Genomic DNA, 14915 nt, shown 5'->3' with positions numbered 1-14915 from the left:
TGGGGAACTCAGAAGAAGGCTTTTCCGCAGAGGACAGACACATCAGATGTAGAATTATTGTGCCTGGACAAGGTAAACGGAGGGCTTGAGGAGGAATACGACATGCCTGATAAGTCGTAGAAGAACATCACTATCTGTATCAGGAAGAGCTTGCGGCTAACATGGCTGAATAAGAAGCCTCTTCTCTTTGTTTCCGCACAAAAGAAGCCTGGTTTTTCGTCCATTCCATGGCAATGCCAAGCATGCTGTGCATGTTACGCTTTCGCCACTCGACTCTTCATCTGGATTGCACAAACATGGAGCTTTCTCTTGTTTAACCAGTACGTGGTATTCAAGGTAAAAATAAGAAATATAAATAAATCAATGCACGATATGATTGATTATTGATATCCAGGCCATAAAATAAAACGTAGCAGTGCGCGGCTTAATTTGTTAAAGGTGTGGAGAACTAAAATGTTTGTTGGCTGCCTTATGCTATATATCTTTATAATTTTAAAAAATATACATAACTTTGTTTTTAACTCAAATTCTTAAAGTATTCAATATCCATAAAAGCGAATACTGCTTTAAGAAATTAATTATGGACCAAGTTCACATTATATTTTTGTCACGTCCATTTTATAAATTCTGTGTGTATGCATAAATGTCACATTTCTTGGAGTACAGGAGTTGAATTCTCGTAAACATCGATTTCCTTTTTCTCTGACAGTAGATGAGCTGAGGTGGCATGATTTATGCGCAGGGCGTCCTGCTTATGCCGTGCACCCTTCCGCATTCAATAGCCACGCTCGGGGCTTGGAGTTCTCTGGGTTTATCGACCATTTTCGCTCTTCTTCTTGAACTTTTGCTTCCTCTGGCCTCCGAAATTTCATTTTTCTGGAAAGCACGCCTTTCAGAATAGCGCCAAACTCCTCCTACTTTCTTTTCAATTTCACCTGCAGAATTTTGAGGGAATCTGACTTATTAGGCTTTCCTATACGGCTGTTCTTTCTACTTTGATTGATTCACAATGGTTGAATGCATAATGGAGGACATACCACTACCATCTCTCTTTGAGCAAGCCCGGAAGATTCACACAACAGCAACGGAGTCTGGGGCTGACCAGGTACGCCTGCGCTAACACTTGTGTCTTTGTTTCATTCTCTAGTTCGACTTGGACACGTTATTCTTTAGAAGTTGCTAGTTTGATGGTGGGGTTTGTTCAGGAGCTTGTGAGGAAAGGTTGCGAGGCCCTGGGGAAGTGCGAGGACATGATAAATAAGCTGGGTCTGTTCTCGGCTAATGAGACCAAAGATGATATTAGTACCACGAGTCTTAAGTATATTCTCGTAAGTGGTAATTAAAGCTCTCTAATATTACGATTTTCATGGACTAATCTACTGTCGAATCTTCACCAGAGGACGCGTTTCTTTCACTGCATTTTCAATTTTGATTGATTGGTTTCCTGTTCTCAAGCTTACTATTTTCCACTAATGAGTCTTCAAAATTTCTACTTTTATTGTTTTCTTCCTGGTCTTAGTTTTATATAAATGTCCGTCAACAATAAGTACAAACCAGGAACAAAGATATGCTTACCCGTCTTCACCTTACAGATCTTTTTTGTTTAACTCATTGGAACATGAAGAGGGAAAAAAATCATATTTCTGCTTTGGATAAATAATTAGAAAATCGGGTGACATATTTAAGTTTTTCACTTCGGTTTTCTGCACATGTTGAAAGAAGGTAAATAGTATGGCATATAAGATATTACTTGTATCTAAGAAGAAACTTAAAAGTTATGCACTAAGAAGTCGTTTATCAGGAACGCCAAATTGAAGCACAATGAGCTGTGAAAATAGTTTATTTTGAAATGATCTTGGCATTGGCTTATTTGACGGTTTATGATAGAAGGGGATATGATGAATTTCTGAACTTCACGTTCAATCTTTATAAGTTCCTTGTTCGAATGGTTGCGTCCAACTGGTCTAGGAATTTAGGGCAATCTTCGTTTTCCTTTGAAGTGGTAACCAATACCTTGTTGTTAAAGTATTTACGCGATGCGCTTAGATTATATTCACAGTTTCCTACATGATATAGAGGTGGAATTTCTAATGGATTAAGTTTCGTCATAGAAATGGTAGTTTGATTCTTTTCTCTTCTGCAACGTTCATAAGGATGCTGAATAATTTGTACTGGCAAATTGGATTACTTTTTCTTCCTTCATATATATAATTATGCATTCCCCCTCTGATTATGTCAATTTTCTTGGAGGATGTGTGTGTGTGTGTGGTTTTTTTTTTTTTTTGGGGGGGGGGGGTGGGGTTTAAAGTTGGGCATGTGCATCATTCAGTAAAATTTGTTTCAGCTCTTAAGGCATAGCCGTTGAAGTTGACTGATGAACTAAGCTTTATTACTTAAAGCAAGGTTGCTGATTTCGTCAAATAACTTTTTTCACAATAACCCCTTAGGTGCCATTTTATCTAGCCGAGTTGACTGAAAAAATAGCTCAGGATGACAGGATACAGATTCTTAAGGCTTCCGAGGCAAAGCTAAAGGTTAGTACTTACTGACACATAAAGGGGACAAAGACAAAAGAGTGAAGAAGGAATTCAGAGGTCCATGTAATTAACTTTATTCTTTAGTTAACGTCTTTCAATAAAACTTATTAAGAATAACATTCTGCAGGATTTTCTCTCATTTTGTGAAGCAATGGAGCTTGTTCCACAAGAAGAGTTAGAATGTTATAAGCAAGGGGCCCCAAAATCTGTTGCTGATCAGAGGGCCAGAAAGGTAAGATTTTATTAAAGTATGGTCTGACATGATCAACGAGGTTTAACACTAACACACAGTTTGTATTGTTAAACTTTTTCCTGCTTTTAATGTGAATTGGACAAGCAAATCTAAACAAAATGTACTCTGTGATATAATGGAGAATAGAAGTTTACCAGTAATTTAATGATTTTGGGGCCTCTTTTGTAGATTGCTAGATTTAAATGTCAAAGAGCAGCAGAGTCAAAGCTGCTGGAAATAAAGGAGAGGAAGGAGAGACGTGGCCGTTCTACCAAAGCTGCTGCATCTTCCACCCCTGTTGAGACAGGAGAAGAAGAAGCATTGGATGACGATGGAGAAGAAGAAAGAGAGGTTTTCATCTCTATCCTTTGTGCTTTATGCGTAAATGACACTATTCTTCTGGAGCTTCTGCTCTAGTTTGTTAAATTCATACTTAAAACTTTTCCATGGGCTAGTCATTTTGATTTTCTTCAATTGTCATTGATGGTTTATGGATCTCTTATGATTGTATTCTATCTTCTAGCCATTGGGCCCTCCACCCCCCTAAAAAAATGGTTTTTCCTTACTCTCTGGAATCAGCATATTGCTACCTCCTTCTCTAGTCTCAATAATTTAGCCTGAAAAGATAATATACTGCCTCAGATTGTACGGAAGAGTCTCTCTTTTCAACCCTAGAGTGTAAAGAAAAGGTTTTATTGACGAAACTGGGCTCTTGTAGTTGTCTACATTGAATTGTATAAACAACTCATTTTGGAAGATGATGAGGGGCTCCTGGCTTGACAATTGTTGTAGAAGGTTTTATCCTTTAAAAATGAACATTGAAGGCACAGTATGCTCCTCAGATATATTTGACTGCCATTTAAAATTGATCATAATCTTTCCTTTCATTCATTTAGTCTCCATTAGATGGGCTTAAAATCAGGTTACTTTTTCCCCAAGCGTTGGAGTGAGCACAAATGGGGGATATTTCCTCATTGGTTCAGGTTTACAATCTCTGTGTGCGCACGCGTCTTATTCAGCTCGTTTGTAGAAAACAAATATCTGCGTTATCACATTTAAAAAATAACTGATTCAAAATGCAAATTTTCAGCAATCTCTGTGTAATGGATGCATCTCTGTCATACTGCTGCTTTGTTCTGGTTTTCTAAACCCGTTGTTTCTCAAAGTAATATTGATTTTCTTCTTTTTCCTTGCAGGCATGGTTTACTACCATATCTTTGGCAATCTATAAGGTTGGATTCAATATTCATACTTCTGTTGCTTTATTCCACATATCAAAATTGTGTCTTTCCAGTTCTCATTTTTTCTCGCCATGTTCAGGCATTAGATCTGCTAGAAATGTTAAAGAAAGAGGAAGAGATGCTTTCGGCAATAAAGGAGAGACAATCCAAGGTAGTAACGTACTCATTGACTGGTAACTTTCCCAAAGCACAATCAGATACCCTATAGGCTGGAGTCACAATCTAATGATGTTATACACTATGAAGGCATTGTAGTATTGTGTAGACTTCTTTGCTTATGTCATTCGACATTGTAGCAAAGTAGAACACTCCGCTAGAGCACGTTTGATATCTGATCCTGATAACCTTTTGCTTTCTTTGAATGACACAGTTCTGAATGAGCATTCAAGCTTTTGAAAATTAAATAATTGATTCCATTGGATTGGTTTTGTCGTTCGTGTGAAAACAAAATTAGGAACATTGGTTTTTGTCGGTTCACATTGCTCTTTTTATTAATTATTTCTTTTGATTTTTCTGTGGCCTAGGATGGGGACAAGGAGTTCTCTAGGGATGTTCTTGATGAACGTGCAAAAAAAGCAGAGGCTTGGCATCGGGATGCTGCAACTCGTGCACAGTACATTAAACCAGCGCAGCCTATCACATGCGCCACTTTTGCTCAAGATGTTCTAGAAGGAAGAGCAAAGGTTACTCAGGCACATGATCACAAACACCAACCAGTTATATTTGGACCTGCCAGTCTTGTTAATGGAAGCCTAACAAGTGAGAGGGAAAGAATGGCGGCTCAGGTTTTCCAACCTGGTTATAGGTACTTATATTTCCTCTTTGACAAATAAATTGAAAATATTAGGGATAGGAAAATATAGCTCTAAACAATGCCGGCAAGAAGGTCAATTTCGATCATCATCATCATTGTTTTCAAGGATGAAGGCTACGGTTACTAATATATCCCCTTCTATTTGCAACCATCTGTGTGGCATATTATTATTTTTGCATTTTGCCAAAATGTTATGGACTTTTGTACCGTGCTTACATATTTCCTAAGACGCTTAGTGGAATGTTATTATTTTGTGAAAGGTTGCCAACCATGAGTATTGAGGAAGCTGGACTCAGGGAAATGGAGATGATGAATAAATGGCAAGAGAGAAATGCGAGGCTCATGGAAGAAGCCAATTCATCGTGGTACAAGGATGGGAAGTTGAGGCCTGGGGAAGAGGATGAAGATGATGATGCTGCACAGGAGAAGGCCAGAGCTTGGGATGACTGGAAAGATGATAACCCTCGAGGGGCGGGCAATAAAAAACTCACACCTTGTGGTTAAGTTTTAGGCGGTTACTGTGTTTGGTTGTTCCATGCTGTCATCTTTAGTTATAATGAAGTCACATATTTTCTCTAGTCGGTTTGCTCTCGAAATTTGTGGATAAGGTCCTATAATTCAATCTCAGTGTAACAATTGCTTTTAAGCTTAACCCCAATAAATGTGTTATAATCTCCTTCTGAGTTCGAGAATCCCACTTCAAAACCGTTTTCTCGAGTCTTTCCACGCATTTTGGCGTGGTATTTTGATGGGCTCATCGTATGGATTTACATTTTCTACCTCTTTTTCTTCTTTCCCCCGCCCTCCAAAAAGAAAAATCCGGCCCGGCAATTTCATTTCATGTAGATTTACAAATTTACATCTCTTGACAAATTTATATTCTTTTCATCAACGAGATTATATGTGCCCTTTACTGGTATTTAAAGGGAAAAAAAACACCTATATTCTTTGTATTCGAAGAGAGCATTTGTGCTTGATTTTTTCAGACTTTGTTTTCAGCTGATTCGTTTTCATTTATAACGTTTAATTTAATTGTTCACTTTATTCGATTTTCCAAAAATTCTCTTGCCCTCCTCTTCATTCATCTCTTTCAATAAATTTGTTTTTAACCTTCAAATGTAACGCGTAGTCCTATGATTTAAAGAAGAATTTCAACCAACGAATTTCAAAACCGACAGATCTGGGATTTGGTGATGCTAATGAATATCACCATGTTTACCATGATCCAATTTGCTATATTTATTGGTGAATAATTTGCATTGTAACTCATTCAATTTCTGCTTACTTATCATTAAAAAAATTTATTAATTCTATTACCCCTTTGAGATTTCAAATAATCTTTCCCTTAATTTTTTTCGTGTGAAACCGGAATGAAACCTGGGAGTATATGAAACTGAAAGACGGGGCCTTGGAAAGACATTAATTGATTCTATCCAACGGATATCATAAAAACTTGAGAGGATTCCATTAACCGGATCATATCATAATATCCAAAAAAAAAAAAAAAGCCTGAGGTTTCCGTCCTCGCGCGCTCCATGCATACAAGATCACTGAAGGAGGAGCTAGGTAAATGATATCGTAAAAAGCCATATTTCAGGCAAATTCGAAGAAATAAAAAGAGACATGCATCATTGATCTGAGGCCTTGGGATGCTTAAACACGATATATTGCATGTCATATCCGAATTCTGCGATTTTAAAAAACTGTTCAAATCAAATGGTTGTTTCATACCAGAAAACATGATGATCATGGATGTGCAACAATATATATCTATATTCAGTAAGTAATTTCTATCAAGGGAAAGAAATTTCCAATGGAAAGAAATAAAAAGAGCCAAATCACACCGAATCCTCAATTGCTTATTTGAGAAATATACCCATTTTTTAACATTGATCGATGTCGATGCATGATAGCGCAGCATTTCATGGTTTTCAAGCAATTTCCAGGAGAAATAACTCAAACAAGAAGCGAAGAATCCCTAAAGAAGAGAGAGACCATTTTTGTTTTGAATTCAACTCTGCATGCACTTAAACCCTCTGCACACCCATAACCAAATTACAAATAGCATTGCACAAACAAATATGTCCAGCAATAGCACCATCCATACATGTTTCTTCCATATCTGCTTTGCTTTTTGTCGATCGCCGGTCGCCCCCTTGGGTACCGACCAGGCAAAATCTCTGGTGCCACGATTTATATCATCACCCACATCCAATTTATTCTCCATCGGAGCATCATTACCATCAATTCCATTGCCTTCTGTGCTCACCCTTTTCTTCTTCTTCAAACTTTTACCAGGCTGCTCCAGCAAAGGTACCATCACCGATTTCTTCCCTTTCACGGACCCTACGCTCGGATTTCGATCATTCTTGTTTTCGCCTTGCAGTGGCTTTTCCGATTGCAAACCCGAGGCCATTGATTCTCCAAAGATAGGATCGAATTGAGCTTGGAAACAAAGCGGCGAGAAATAATCAGAATCCGTGACAGACCTGCCTTCCAATATCGCGTCCAACGCACACTTGATGCGATCTAAAAACCAAAGGGCCTCCGATTTCACGAGCTTATCATCGAAAATCGCGAAAGAGACAAATGCCTGATCAATTAGGAACGCATAGGTCCTTTTCTTAACAGTGTGAGAAAACATGGAGTGGTGGAGAGGAGCTTGCTCAAGGCATTTTGCCGCTAATTCTTCGATGTGTGGTTCCTTGGACCCGTGTTGGGCGAGAATTGTGGTTCCTTTCGCAATGCAGGCGTAATGGATGAAATTCGGATTTGAAACCATCGAGGGAACTATAACAAAAGCAGAGAAATGCAATTAACGAGCCAGAACGGCACGAGAAACAGGGATTCAGAGAAGAAGCTCCGATTGAGGGGAGCTCTTGTCCCAACGGAGGGCTTCCCGAGGAATCGCCTGCATCCAGGCACTGGGTTCGATGGAGAAAGAAACTTCAGTCTCTGCCTGCACATACTTTGGCTCTGCCTCTAAAATTCTCAATCATCATTTTACTCTGTAATTGAACCTAGGGTTTCGGAATGGCGAGAAATTGAAGGGAGGTAAAGTGGTTTAAAATTTATAAAATATATTTTTTTTAAAAAAGGGACAGCTGGACTCGCTTCCTCGGAAATAAGGATGGAAATAGGTCAGGCGGCCTGTCAGGGACCTGTGGCCTGGCCTATAAATGGCCTGGCCTGTTTAGATATCAGACCAGGCTCAGGCCTGTATAAAGGCCTGTTTGCTTTATCAGGCCAGGCTCAGGCCTGATAGTAAGCCTGTTAGGCCTGTCAGGCGGCCTGGGCCTGTTATCTTTTTTTTTATGTTAAAATTATAAATTGATAGGAGGGCTTTGCTATTCTAATTGGTTAATTGAGAAAACTCTGTACACATAAACGTGTTATCTAGAGCCTATTGCATGCGTCATTTCATTTCCATTCTCTATAATAAAAATAATCGATGTATGTATAATGATACATATTTGAACAGAGAAAGAAAACATAAGTGCATTAAAAAAAAGCATCATTCATTTATTTGATCCATGCTTATAGAATATATATATATATATATATATAGAATTGACCTATTATGTTTTAGACCGTGAATATGTGTGCTCAATCTAATTCTTATTATAATAGTTACTTAATTAATTTAAATAAATAAATAAATTATAATAACTGTAATATTTTTTTAAAAAAACAATCATGTGTAACAACAATATCAAATATCATTTTGTTAGTAAATTAGTATCAATAAATGATAAATTGAAAATATAAAAGGGATTAAGGATGTTTCATATTTTAAACTAGATCTAGTCATCAACTAATTTTTATACTAGAGATTGGATGAAGTGATATTTTTATATCAGAATGAAATTATGTTTTCTAATAATTTTTCATATTAGATTTGTTTTTTGGGCCTAAGGGGACATGTTTTACAAATTGTGTTAATTTGATAATTTCATATTTTTTGTTTGTATTTTAGATCAATTAGGTTGAATTATTATAATTTTGAATTGATTTATGTGTGTTTAAAATTTATTAAAAAAACATGCCTCTTAACAGGCCACAGGCCAGACCAGGCCTGATTACAGGCCGGGCTCATGCCAATTAAAAGGCCCTTCACAGGCTGCAGGCCAGGCTCAGGCCAACAGGCCTCACCACAGGCCAGGCCTGTTAAGGGTGAGGCTTGACCTGGCCTGACCTGTTTCCACTCCTACTCGGAAAGGAGAGAATGAGGAAGGTAATGGCGCGGGATTACCTGGCCTTGGAGGTTCATTAACAAGAAACTCAGTAAGTTGTATTTAGCTGGTACTATTTATTACACACGCATATATTTAATTTTATCTCTGAAATATATGGAACAAAATTTAAGTAAAAGGGTTTTTTTTTTCTTTGAAATAAAAAATACTATTTTTATTTGAAATCAAAAAGCAAAACACGCAATTTTTCAAAAAAGGAAATTAGAAATTCAGTGAAGTGAACAGGTCCCAAATTTGAAGATGCAAAGCAGCAAAGGGTATTTCATTTTCAAGTTTTAACGCGAGGGAAGCGTACAGTGTGATAAAACGAGGGAGTACTGTATAAACATGTAAATGCTTGCTCCATTATAATTTTCATCTTCATCATCAGCGGGGCAAATAATACTTTATGATATGATCCCTTAGCAATGGGCCCACGATTACATTGGGCTGAGCAGTTCCTCGAAGAGACATATAATAAAGCATTTCAGAGAAGAATTATTGAAGAGAAACATTTTACAGCCTGGTCTCTATGAACAGCATTACCCGGTGCTTTCGCCATACATAATTAAGATGCATTTTTAGCGGAGACAAGCATTACGAGTTGACACAACATGAAACGGGTTCCTCTCTTACAAATCTCAAAATTTGTCGTCCATGACATGAATGAAATCTCCTTCACCAACCTCCACACATTCCAATTCCATGCCATAATAACAATAATTAACATGTTCTTGACAATGGAAACCAGCACACTCAAATTACATCATGCCCAACCATGGCCTCCGAGAGGAAGTGCCCAGTCCTCAAACCCAGGATAATCCGGGCTGCTGCCTGCAATCCGCCTAGACTGCGGGCGGCTCCCATTAAGTTTGGGGCTGGGGCTCCTCGGGAACTTGTAACCGGACGTTCCTCCGCCAGAGCTTGAAGAATCACACATCGATCCGACACCAGGCCCTTTCTTTGTGGATGAGTTCCACTGGGGCCCAGGCGAGCCCCGTGGCTTGATCGGCCCCTGGCCTCGCACCTTGGCTTTCGCGGACTGGGTCGGAGCCATATAGCTGGGCGCATTTAAACTGAATTGTCGATGGTGTTTTCTGTTGGACATTGGGCTTGAATCCAGAAACTCCTGGTTCATCAGGCCCATAGCGCTGATGTTGCTTGAGCCTAAAGGTGCCACCATGTCCATCTCCACCGTCTTTTCAGACATGTCGTCGGTAGTGGTGGTGGTTGTGGTGGCAAGGGCCATGTACGAAGTCTCACGCTGCCCCACGTTCCTGACATTGTACGGCTGTGATGACATCCAACGCTCCAACCAGTTCCAACCCCACGGGGCCTTTTCACGCTCGTTGTTGTACCGGATGGTTCCGACATCATTGTCATTGGGGTCCGAGGGCAGAAATGGCTTCTGCTGTTGCTGCAAAGAGCAAATACATGCGGATTTAGTTTAAGAGGAAAAAAGGGAGATAAGATTCGGTGCCCTTCCGCCTACCAAAAGGAAATCTCCTAACCTGAGGGTTCAGAGCGTAAGCCAGAGCTCTCTCCCTCTTCATTACTGCTTCGTGTCTGCGGGCATCATTTTCCTGGATTTTCTGGCTGCCATGATGCCCATTGTCCCACCTATTCAGGTCAATCCTTTTCATGGGGCTCATAGGCTTTGGAACTTGACCCTCGAATTCTCTCTCCTCGTACTCCTCCCCCTCCTCCTCCTCTGTCTTCTGAAGTCGCTCCTGGCTCAACTGGAATCTCCGAGCTCTTACTCTTGCCTGTACTCGAACCAATGCTTGCATACAGCGCATTGTCATTTGTGCTTGCTTCCGCACATTATGCCCCCTCACAAGTGCTTGCAGCCTCACCAATCCCTTCAAGGCACGCAGTGCACGTCGAGCCTGCACAATTTGATTTCATTGCCCCAAGTTGGGCAGCATTTTAATAACAGGGTACCAAAAACGGAAAAAGCATATACTGTAAAACTTTGAAGGCAGATGATATTATCATCATTTAGGGTGATCTCTGACAGTTTGTGCTACGAATTGCCTCGTAAAGTAGGAAGTTGACAGAAATCGCGTGTATGCTGAGCAGACAATGAGAAAGTCTTACTAGGTAGCCTCTGTAGAATGATTGAATGAGAGTTGCTGCTCTTTCTTCCTTAGTGTGGCGGCCATAACCTGCCAATCGAACAACTCTGGCTGCTGCTTGTGCCGCTGCAACCGCAGCCTCTGCCGCCGCAGCTGTGGCCGCCGCCACGGCGATGGCATGGTTTCTATCTTCAGTCACTGGCGTGGATGCTATACTATTCTCGTTGGTGATGACATCATCATGAGAACTCTCCGCAGGGAAATGCTCCAAAGACACAACCTCTGCCACTTCGGGCTGTCTTCTTTCATTGTCCTTCTGAAACCCGAGTAATTCCCAGCATTCAGCTCCCAATCATTCAGCAATCATTTGCATGATAGGAGGAGAAAGTGACAAGCAGAATATGTTAAGATGATTTGGGATCTAACAAAGGAGCCACATGATGATCAAGGATTCGAGATGAATGATGATGGGTTTGGGTGGCATGATAGCTGTGTGTCATGTATCCTAGCATAATTACTTGATACATATTGACATAATAGTGGACCATACCTACACATGATCACTTCCTGTATGGGGTTCATGGTCCTGATTAAAGATAAAGGACCAGGCAGCTCAGCATTTACGTGGGAGCATATAAAAGACAACAGAAACAACTAAGATGTTCATTTACTCAGGTTGCGATGAAGAAAGTGGACTTCAATGCGTAAGGTAGAGTTTGATGATGCCATTACTTTTAGCTGCGGAATATCAAATTGTGATATTTTTTTGAGGTTTGTTAATTTTGGGGGAGATGGGTTAGTTTAGTTCCCAGTTGCAATCAATAATAAATAAAGATATCTAAGCAGCGCAGTCGGCGAGAAAATGCTTCATACACATAGGTATGATCAAAACAGCATTGAATTATAGAGATACATATCCATCAGCCAATCCTCCTATTAATATTGGTGCCAAATTTGACATATCCGATACGCATTATTCAAGTTGTTAAAGATATTATTTAACGGATCCCTCCGTTAACTTCAAGTGTCACCGTTTTTCGGGTTTCAATGAACGGGAAATTAAATGTCAGAAGTCTCCGATAAAAACTGTTAAACAAGAACTATATGGGCAAAACAGGGGAACAATCACCTTCCTCGCCGGCGCCGACGAGTCCTTATTAGAAGACGATTTGAAAACTCTCTTCACTGACGAGAACCATCGGCCTCCTTTCTTCCCCATCTCCGGCGAAAAGATCGTCGGCCTCTTAATATGCCATCATTTATACGACAAATTCATCCACGTCAAGGCCCGAAATATACATTCTCAGCAACCTTACAATATAATCACTATTCTAACAACATTACCATATGCTAACAAATCTATGTCACCACTGAATTTCACACGCAGGCAATCAGTTTTAGATGGACTGAAAAGGAGGGAGATGAGCTCCGAAACAAACCTGAAATGAATACGGTGTTTTGGATCACTCGGGCGGAAACTCTACATAGTGTGGGTGGCATATCTGAGAATCATGCCGAAGTAAAGTTTGGTCATTTGAGAGAATGCTTCAACGGAGAGAAACGGAGAGAGAAATCAGTAACTGTGAGCCCGCGCAATCGCCGTTGGTATTTATTCCATACACGGGCGTTAGAGAATGTGATCCTCCGTAGTGGAGGCCTCTGGACAAATAGAGTTCTGACACGTCACCAAAATGTCTTCCGGATGGCTTCCTATTTGAAAAATTCTTCCCCGTCTCCAGTGCGCGCATGGCTATGATTTATCCTGTACTACATAAAAGCATTTCGTAACATAACATCTACTTATTAATTTCTTTTTTTTTTAACAGTCTACGTACGTATTAAATTCTGGCTGCATGCGGGGATTTTGTTTCCCTAATAATATGTTTTCTGGCGAGTTTTAATTAGCATGTAACAGGCTTTGTCCCCCCCCCCCAAACCAAAAAAAAAAAAACCCTCCTGTATATATATTTCGATTCGATTCCGTGTGAAGGATATGTATATGTGGGCGTGAGGTTGTAAGCATATATGGGGTAAGTGGCGTGGATGGCAAACATATAATTAAGCTAGACTTCACAAGGTGAAAAAAGGAAAAAAAAAAAAAAAGGTGGGGTTAAGTTTTAGCTTGAAAGTTACTAAAGAGCGGTAGTTAGCAGATTTATATTAAGGTGTACTAACGACGCAATTGTTCTTTTGCGCCTCGTTGAATATTTAATATAATGAGGTGATTTTTTTGGGGGGGGGGGGACTTCATCCTTTTTAATGCTGTAACCAGCTTGGATAAAATTTATGTTATGTCCGCAGTTAATCAGCATAAGAAATGATCAAGTAGGGGTTTTGCATGACACATTGATAGAGTTGGAACAAGATAATATTTGTGTTGGGGCATAACCAAATTATGAACGTATGATAGACTGGGGGACATGAGAAGAAAATGAGAGAGAGAGAAGGGTGAGTGTGCGGCAATAGAGAATGAAAGGTGTGGTGGATGGAAAGGAGGGAGCGAGTGGGGAGAGGTCACGAGCTAAGCTGCACTGTCTATTTTCACCGATTTCGCTGCTTCCATTTATGGGTCCCAACCTTTCGAGGGTGATAATGAACGTCTTCTTGTAATTGTGATTCATAGGTGACGGCAGAATGAGTCAACAATCGTATTTTGTATGTTATAAGATGACCCGTATCGGTACGTGATTTATATTGCCACTGGTTGAAGATGAGAGGCGGTTGGAGGTCACAAGGGCATATTTGGTGTGATATGAGCGTGATCCTTTATTGTTTATTCCCAGTTACCTGCTTAACAGGGAGCCGACGCCCAAATAATTATTGTGGCAGCGGTTATAGCTACCGCGAGTCAAACTTCACAGATTGAATTATAACCAAATCAAAATTATAAGAATTAAATTGTATCGAGTCGAAGTATAAAAACTGATATACATATGTGTTAAAACTATAAGAACTAAAAGATTAAATTTTTTTAAAAGAAAAAACCTACTATGAAGTTGTAACAAAAATTTCGCCGCCAGTAAATGCTACTAACTAACATGAAATGAGAAAATAGCAGCAGGTTTCATTCTGCTCATTTGCTGTGAGAAATTTGGGGCCATTATATTATATGTTTAAACCTCATAACGATTTTTCCTAAACAAAATAGCCAGCGCAAAGCAGAAGTCATTGAAAATAGGGGCATGAATTCACATTTTGAGAGGTGGGAGGGGTACGTCTTGCGCTTTACTCCTCATTTATATGCGGGGATTCATTTCTGGTGAGCAGCCCCTTTCATCATAAATATCTTCCTTCTCACTGCTTCTTCTTTAATCACGAACCATTCCCACCTCACATCCTCCTCCGTGTTTCGCCAGATTCCCAAATTACACTCATGCCCTCCAGCTTCTTCTCTTCCTCTTCCCCTCTCCACTCCATCATCGCCGTCGTACTACATTTTAATGATGACACTGTAAGCAACATTTTCAGAATTAATGAGATTACTATATATTTGCAAATATATCTACGTGTATTTGGTAAGGCAGTGTATTCCGTATTTTGCCAGCTGAGTGTGCGCACTTGGGAAGGGGATAGGTATGACGAGAGATGAGTGGCACGTACGCTAATTTATCTGCTTCTGTCGCGGAGAGTGAATGAGTGCTTTTAATTTGATTTGGCGGTCAAATGACACAAAAACAGGTTATTCAACTACTGAATGTAATCATGGTCCATTAACGTTACTTTACATCTAATTCAGGTTTGGTGCAACCAACCGTCTTGTTGGGGTGACAGCTCATTCTCC

The 14915-nt window shown here is 39.8% G+C and overlaps 3 protein-coding genes across 5 annotated transcripts; 1 reads left to right on the top strand and 2 right to left on the bottom strand.

The window, feature by feature from the left end:
- The first annotated feature begins 786 nt into the window (after positions 1 to 786).
- LOC114746671 (PP2A regulatory subunit TAP46-like) lies at positions 787 to 5516 on the top strand. Its single transcript, XM_028934912.1, has 9 exons — positions 787 to 1105; positions 1206 to 1328; positions 2448 to 2534; positions 2665 to 2769; positions 2959 to 3120; positions 3966 to 4001; positions 4090 to 4161; positions 4535 to 4815; positions 5085 to 5516. The coding sequence occupies exons 1-9, from the start codon at positions 1010 to 1012 to the stop codon at positions 5326 to 5328; spliced, it is 1206 nt and encodes a 401-aa protein (XP_028790745.1). The 5' UTR covers positions 787 to 1009; the 3' UTR covers positions 5329 to 5516.
- Positions 5517 to 6572: 1056 nt separating this feature from the next.
- Positions 6573 to 7809, bottom strand: LOC114746719 (phytolongin Phyl2.1). Its single transcript, XM_028934996.1, has one exon. It carries the CDS (start codon positions 7604 to 7606, stop codon positions 6836 to 6838), a length of 771 nt encoding a protein of 256 aa, XP_028790829.1. The 5' UTR covers positions 7607 to 7809; the 3' UTR covers positions 6573 to 6835.
- A 1722-nt stretch (positions 7810 to 9531) lies between these two features.
- LOC114746694 (protein IQ-DOMAIN 1-like) lies at positions 9532 to 12915 on the bottom strand. Of its 3 annotated transcripts, none has more exons than XM_028934953.1 (5): positions 12574 to 12896; positions 12264 to 12460; positions 11157 to 11450; positions 10568 to 10945; positions 9532 to 10473 (listed from the first exon to the last, which is right to left on the bottom strand). In XM_028934953.1, the coding sequence occupies exons 2-5, from the start codon at positions 12351 to 12353 to the stop codon at positions 9823 to 9825; spliced, it is 1413 nt and encodes a 470-aa protein (XP_028790786.1). In that variant the 5' UTR covers positions 12354 to 12460; positions 12574 to 12896; the 3' UTR covers positions 9532 to 9822. The 3 variants fall into 3 exon arrangements, with proteins under 3 accessions (XP_028790786.1, XP_028790787.1, XP_028790785.1); XM_028934954.1 differs by having other exon boundaries at positions 12264 to 12377; XM_028934952.1 differs by having other exon boundaries at positions 12264 to 12915.
- Between the last annotated feature and the right edge of the window lie 2000 nt (positions 12916 to 14915).

This window comes from Neltuma alba, unplaced genomic scaffold (genome assembly GCF_004799145.2).
Source record: "Neltuma alba isolate B1F8T4 unplaced genomic scaffold, ASM479914v2 tig00005084_pilon, whole genome shotgun sequence".
NCBI classification, from domain to species: domain Eukaryota; kingdom Viridiplantae; phylum Streptophyta; class Magnoliopsida; order Fabales; family Fabaceae; genus Neltuma; species Neltuma alba.
This window is presented reverse-complemented; position numbering and strand designations above follow the sequence as displayed.